At 54.9% G+C, this 7,390-nt stretch overlaps 1 protein-coding gene across 1 annotated transcript; it reads right to left on the reverse strand.

Moving 5' to 3' along the window:
* Positions 1–267: 267 nt before the first annotated feature.
* Positions 268–5,723, reverse strand: LOC148813380 (uncharacterized). The gene is made up of 6 exons (XM_088908338.1): positions 5,629–5,723; positions 5,223–5,275; positions 3,868–4,188; positions 2,416–2,694; positions 2,033–2,320; positions 268–1,319 (listed from the first exon to the last, which is right to left on the reverse strand). Exons 1-6 carry the CDS (start codon positions 5,667–5,669, stop codon positions 1,102–1,104), a joined length of 1,200 nt encoding a protein of 399 aa, XP_088764464.1. The 5' UTR covers positions 5,670–5,723; the 3' UTR covers positions 268–1,101.
* Positions 5,724–7,390: the final 1,667 nt, after the last annotated feature.

Genomic DNA, 7,390 nt, shown 5'->3' on the forward strand with positions numbered 1-7,390 from the left:
GGGGAGCATGCCTGGCCTGCAGTTCTCCTGGGGGAGGTTTTCCTGGGGGGGGGGGGAGGGGGTTCCTCCTCTTGCCAGGCCAGCGTGCAGGCAGCTTGCAGGTCTGCTGCCTTACGGCTCTGGGGGGGGGGAGGGGGGATCTGCTAATGACAGGGTGGAGTTTGCCCAGTGTCTGTGGTGAGAGGCTCCAGTGGACACCCCGGTTACTGCACGTGTTCACCTGAGGTGAACAAACACACCGTACACAAATTCTCTCGCACAGAAACTAGGAGGAGCATATTTATTGGTGTTGCGTAACTGCTTTTTTTATTCGACTTTTTTTATTGCTTATTTTTATGCCACTTTCTTTAGCAGAGAATTTACCGATAAATATCGATTCACAGAGAGAGCGAACGCTAGGGGTTCGAGTAGCGAGTATTGATGCTGTTTTCTGCTATGAGAGACACAAGGAAGCAGCCGAGACTCCTATTAGAGAAGATCCCAATCTGTTCGGGCAGCCAGGACTGTACATCATAGACCTGATGGACTGGGGACCCCAGGGGCTGGACTCACTGGACTGGGGACCCCTGAGCTATAAGACCCACTGGACTGGGGTCCCCTGAGCTGTAAGACTTACTGGACTGGGGTCCCCTGAGCTATAAGACTCACTGGACTTGGGGACCCCTGAGCTATAAGACTCACTGGACTGGGGTCCCCTGAGCTATAAGACTCACTGGACTGGGGGTCCCCTGAGCTATAAGACTCACTGGACTGGGGACCCCTGAGCTGAGACTCACTGGACTGGGGTCCCCTGAGCTATGAGACTCACAGGACTGGGGACCCCTGAGCTATAAGACCCACAGGACTGGGGTCCAGTGCCACAGTCCAGCCCCTGGTGTAGACAGACAAACCCTCCTGGGACAGGTCACCAGCGTCAGAGCGACCGCTACAAACGAGCCTGGCGGAACAGGGTGTCAGTCCCTGGGCGGTTCTGCCGGGCCGTGCGGCTCCGTGATCCGGGATCGGGTCTCCTCATCTGCGAGCAGCCTGGGAGGTCTGTGTGTGTGTGCGCATTGGGGTACAGCCTCACCCCAATACACACGGAAACCAGACGCTGGCGGGTCACTCACGACAGCCTGGACTCTCTCTCTCTCTCTCCCGGCTCTGGGCTTCTCCGCCATCTAGCCGTCCACACATGTTATTCCCCGGAGAGTATCTCACTGTGGATTCCGAGCAGCGCCCCTGCCTCTTCCTGTACAGCACCAGCCCGGCTCCCAGCACCAGCAGCAGCAGCGCCACGGGGACCAGGCTCCAGAGGTACAAGAAATGGGAGTCTCCACCTGTGGACAGGAAAAATTCTGATCAATTAAAGCGCTAAAAATTACTATAAAACACTCCAGGGGGGAAAATGCATCTGGGAGACCGTCCTGCATGCACTTGACAGAAACTACAACTCCCACGGTGCACGGTGGTAAACTACAACTCGCACGGTGCACGGTGGTAAACTACAACTCCCATGGTGCATGGTTGTAAACTACAACTCCCATGGTGCACGGCGACAGCAAGGACAGCAGTTCCCCTGAGTGCATCAATTCACCTCATCCCCCCCCCCCCACGATGGCCCACAAACACAGTGCTGGTTTGGGGGTCGGTCAACAGCCTTAACTGAACAGAGTGCTTTCCAGACGGAGGTGGGAAGATTAAATCCCAGGGGCTTTTTAAAAGGATCTAGCGGATTTAGAGGTGTACATCAAGTGACATTCGGAATAATGCAGAACATGTTGGGGGTCTAGGATAATTCAACAGGTCACAGGTGAGGTGCCCTGAGAGGACAGCAGTGACAGGAGGTGGCCACTAGAGGGCACCGTGAGCAATACGTTTATGTATAGAGCTGCACTCACGTATTTAGTTCAATGGGAATGTGAGATTATCACACAGGTATGAGCTGTATGAAAGGGTCAGTGTCAGTCAGAGGAGACACTGGGGAGAAGGCTCTGTTTCGGGGCCAGTAGACTTTCCAATACGACCCCATTCATTCTGTGCAGTTACTCACCTCCCACAGTGAGAGACACGATACTGACGGCCCTCCTGCTGTGTGACAGCAGCGCTGTGTAGCTCCCCTGATCGGATTTCCTCAGGTCCTGCAGTCTCAGCTCCTGGTTCTCCACCGACACTCTGTCTCTGTACTGGGGGACACAGCTGGCTGTGCTGTTCTGGACAGAACACACTGTGGTCCGGTTTCCACCTCCTGCAGGGTCAAACAGTACCTCCACCGGCTCTCCAGTGAGCAGGGGGACAGACAGAGAGTCTCCAGGCTGCAGGGTGACAGTGTCTCTGTGAGCTGAAAGACAATCAGGACAGAGGATGATATACTGTAAGAACCCCCTCTGTCAGGAGTGTAGACCCCTCTAGTGACCCTACTGTAGACCTGCTCACCTCCCACAGTGACTGTCACAGTGCTGATAGTGTTTCCCTGAAGGTCCCTCACTGTGTAGCTCCCCTGATCAGCTGGAGTGAGGGGGCGCAGTGTCAGAGAGCTATTCTGCACCGACACTCTCTGCTCGTACCCGGGGCCAGGGAGCCCTGCGCTGCTCAGTAAGACCCTGGGAGACTGGGCAGATCCTCCAGGATCAAGCAGCACCTCTACTGGACCAGCAGTGTGGAGAGGGAGAGAGAGAGAGGCTCCGGACCGATGGGTGACACTTTCTTCATGAGCTGAAAGCAGAGAGATTGAACATCAGAACGTCAGCTGGGTTTTGGGACGCGAGACGCATGAAGGAAGACTCATGTCAACCCGTGAACTTCGAAAACGTCACACGTCGTTCGACATTTGAACAAGAGGGACCTCCGTGCAAGACAAAAATACTCCCATTATATCACGAATACGTCTTTTCTGTTTTAGATCATATGGTTTCACTATATTAGGAACAATTAGAATGTTAATGAGGAGCTTGTACTGTGGCGATTTATCCACTAGATGGCACTGTTGGCCAATGAGTAACTAATTCCAATTGAAAGCGAACTCCTTTTCAAACGAAGCTTTTTGAACTCTTACTTCTGGTGGCATCCCGGGTCCCGGGGGAGGAAGAGCTTATTTGGCTTCATCAAGAAGAAGGAGCCAGTATCTTGGCCGCGCTCAACTGTACAATTCCCTGCAGCCCAGAGCGACAGGTGGGAATTACCCAGAATGGCCACGCTGGTGGCGGTAGTGGGATCCCCATGACCTGTGAAGAGCTGCACACTGGTGGCGGTAGTGGGATCCCCACGACCTGTAAAGAGCTGCACACTTGTGGCGGTAGTGGGATCCCCATGACCTGTAAAGAGCTGCACACTGGTGGCGGTAGTGGGATCCCCATGACCTGTGAAGAGCTGCACACTGGTGGCGGTAGTGGAATCCCCACGACCTGTAAAGAGCTGCACACTGGTGGCGGTAGTGGGATCCCCACGACCTGTAAAGAGCTGCACACTGGTGGCGGTAGTGGGATCCCCACAACCTGTGAAGAGCTGCACACTGGTGGTGGTAGTGGGATCCCCATGACCTGTGAAGAGCTGCACACTGGTGGCGGTAGTGGGATCCCCATGACCTGTAAAGAGCTGCACACTGGTGGCGGTAGTGGGATCCCCATGACCTGTAAAGAGCTGCACACTGGTGGCGGTAGTGGGATCCCCACGACCTGTAAAGAGCTGCACACTGGTGGCGGTAGTGGGATCCCCACAACCTGTGAAGAGCTGCACACTGGTGGTGGTAGTGGGATCCCCATGACCTGTGAAGAGCTGCACACTGGTGGCGGTAGTGGGATCCCCATGACCTGTGAAGAGCTCTGAGTGGAGAGTCCAGAAAAGAGCTACAGAAGTGTAAGCAATTATTAGGAGTAGTATTATTATTACCCAGAATGGACAGCTCCATCCTGGCGAGCAGGTACTCCTTATCCGCCTCCAGGAGGCACTCGTAGACGTGCTCATCGGAGAAGGTGGTGCGGCCGAGGGTCAGGGAGAAATCCCCCCGCCCGATCTGCTCTCGGGACATCTGGGCTCTGTGCTCGAACCCGGGACTGGGGTAGAAGGTTCCATCCACGAACTCGTAGACGTGCTGATCCAGCGTCTTCCACAGCACGTGCAGCCGGTCCTCGGGAATCCCGGGCGCGTGGGCGGTCCCGTCACAGGGCAGGGTGACAGCCTGGCCGAATTTCGCCGACACCTGGAGGAGCCCTGAAGAAACGGGGGGGGGGGGGGTGACAGAATGACTCAGGTAAACTAGGACCGAAGCCCGCAAGAAAAAAAACCGCAGCCGAACGCAAAATCACAAAGCCTGCTGGAAGGGGAGCAGCTTGGGATACCCTGGACAGATCACGGAAACAGCTGACACCAGCAGCCTAATTAAAGATGCCAATTAGGACAACCCGACGGATCGGTTGGTAAAAACACCAGCAGGCACAGGGGGACCCCGAGATCAGGGGGGTCGGATACTGGCTCTCTCTCCCCCAGGACCAGGGGGGGTTGGACACCAGCTCTCTCTCCCACAGGGCGGGGGGGGTTGGACACCAGCTCTCTCTCCCACAGGACCAGGGGGGGGTTGGACACCAGCTCTCTCTCCCACAGGACCAGGGGGGGGTTGGACACCAGCTCTCTCTCCCACAGGACCAGGGGGGGGTTGGACACCAGCTCTCTCTCCCACAGGACCAGGGGGGGGTTGGACACCAGCTCTCTCTCCCACAGGACCAGAAGGGGTTGGACACCAGCTCTCTCTTCCCCAGGACCAGGGGAGGTTGGACACCAGCTCTCTCTCCCCCAGAACCAGAAGGGGTTGGACACCAGCTCTCTCCCTCAGGACCAGAAGGGGTTGGACACCAGCTCTCTCCCTCAGGACCAGGGGGGGTTAGACACCAGCTCTCTCTCCCTCAGGACCAGAAGGGGTTGGACACCAGCTCTCTCCCTCAGGACCAGGGGGGGTTAGACACCAGCTCTCTCTCCCTCAGGACCAGGGGGGCTGGACACCAGCTCTCTCCCTCAGGACCAGGGGGGCTGGACACCAGCTCTCTCTCCCCCCAGGACCGTCTCCCCCACAATGACAAACAAAACATCCCAGACAGGACGTTGATGTTCTCAACAAGAGGTGATTTGTGTGGTTGCACACAAAGGAGGCAGATTTGACGTCAAGAAGTCAAGAGAAAAAATAGAGGCAGGAGAGACAGAGGCAGAGGTGAGACACCAGCTACAGGGGATCTGGAGATCTGGGGACTCACCCTCCGTCAGCAGGGGCAGCAGCTGAATCCAGGCCGACCACAGAGCGTAGGAGCTGAAAATGAGAGGGAGATCAATCATTCTCCAGAACAGCCCGCCAGACAGGTGGACAGACAAACTAGTCGAAGGATCAGCTTTCACTCACTTTCCCCGACAGCTGTTAGCACCGTTACATAACACAGCTAATGTTATGGGAATGAAACCCGGGGCCCCTGGGCTGTGTCGCTCTACACTAAGAATCGGGCCTGACAAATGACTTCGGTGACGGTGCAGTATGAAATTTCGGATCCCCACAGTCTGAACTGCTTTGTCCGACTGCAGTCGCTGGTCGACCTGTGTGAAACAGGCTTGGACACTCACACTAGCCTCTTTCCTGAAAACCACCCTTCTCCTGCACAACACACTCACCTCCCTCTTGCTCTTCCTCTTCCTGTGCTGAGGACTGGCATTGAGGATGACCGCTGAGCATCTCCCACCGACGCCGAGCAGGCTGGGGACCGGTGAGCACCTGTGGAGGAGATTAAACCAGCCGCCTTTAGAGTCCTGCTGCTCACAGCCAAGCTGAAGTCACCACCTGGCTTCATGGTCCATTCCAGAGCCCTGGGTCTGGTCTAGACTTTTATTCTAGAGACATTAATCTAGCCTGGGATTTTAATCTAGAGCCATTAATCTAGTCTGGGGTTTTATTCTCGAGCCATTAGTCTAGCCTGGGATTTTAATCTAGAGCCATGGATCTAGTCTGGATTGTAATTCTAGAGCCATTAAACAAGTCTGGGATTTTATTCTAGAGCAGAGGATCTATCCTTTTATTCTAGTCTAGGATTTTAATCTAAAGCCGTGGGTCTAGTCTGGGGTTTTATTCTAGAGCAGCAGGTCTAGTCTGAATTTATTCTAGAGCCACGGGTCACGTCTGGATTGTGTTCTAGAGCCGCGCTGCGCCCAGGAAAAAACAGGGGCTCCAGTTCGTCTGTCTGAGTCAAGGGGCCCCGTGTCTGCATTTTTGGTCGCAGAAACATTGTTTATTGGCGTCGGCGTTGGAGTTCCTGCTCTCACAGAGGTGAGGGTGCCGGAAACACGCGGCTGCAGGCCCCGTGAGTCGGGGTTACCTGAGGTTTGCCAGTTCGCGACCACAGCAGAAAGCCACAGACCGAGAGAGAGAGCGGGAGAGGGGGAGGAGGAGGTGCTGTGAGACAGGAGGACACGACCTGCTCGATAAAAAGCTTTCAGGCCGTCCCGGTTCTGCCCGCCTACCCTGACGTAGCTGTGCGTCGCGGGGCAGCGGGGGTCCGTGGCAGGTTGGCGCCGCCCCCGCTCCTAGGACCGACGAGCGGGTGGAGAACATTCCGTGTGGAGTTTGCATGTTCTCCCTGCGGGTTTTTTTTTTTCTCCAGGTGCTCCCGCCTCCCAAGTTATAATAATGAACTTGATTTTATATAGCGCCTTTAAAGCGCTTTACAGAACGACAACACTTGGAAAGCTGGAATGCTTTCAGGGTGATTGATTGGTTATACAGAACTCCAGTGAGAGATAGGAAGGGCTCTCCTTTCCTCATTATTTTTTTCACAGTGTTAACTGTAACAGTCCAGCTTATTTTGGGTGGGGGGGGAGGGGGGGGGAATTAAGTCATCTCACCGGGACGATACTACGATCGGAAGCTTTCTTACCTGGAAAATTCACAAATCAGGCTTCTGTATAGGATTCTGGAGAAAAAAAACCAACAGAACTACCGAGTCATCAGACACAGAAAACGGACTGTGAACTGAACAGGGCTCCTCAAGCCCAGGAAAGAAAGGAAGAGACCCGAACTCGTAGACATTGTTGACGAACTGGCCAGCATCTGCAGGCGGTACCGCGATCTCACAGGTGCACAGCGCCAGAAACCGATTCGCACAGGTCACACTTGTCTGAACGCCGATGCCTTGAGACTCTCCCTGCCCACGTTCACACGAGAGCCTGGGGGAGGCGGACTCTGAGGTCTCTTTCACTCTGAGCAGCGGGTGCTTAATTTAGATGTCAGGCAGTGGAAAAAAAAAAAAAAGACTTCAAAACCACATCCTGACGAGCCCAGTGAGCAGCTCAGCCTGTGTGAATTCAAAAAAAGGTGCGTTTCAGTTTCATTCGACACCAAGCGGTCGTGTCAAACAGGTTCAGTTGTGTTTTAGGGGGCTTC

The sequence above is a fragment of the Atractosteus spatula genome (genome assembly GCF_055471065.1).
Source record: "Atractosteus spatula isolate fAtrSpa1 chromosome 10 unlocalized genomic scaffold, fAtrSpa1.hap1 SUPER_10_unloc_1, whole genome shotgun sequence".
NCBI lineage: Eukaryota > Metazoa > Chordata > Actinopteri > Semionotiformes > Lepisosteidae > Atractosteus > Atractosteus spatula.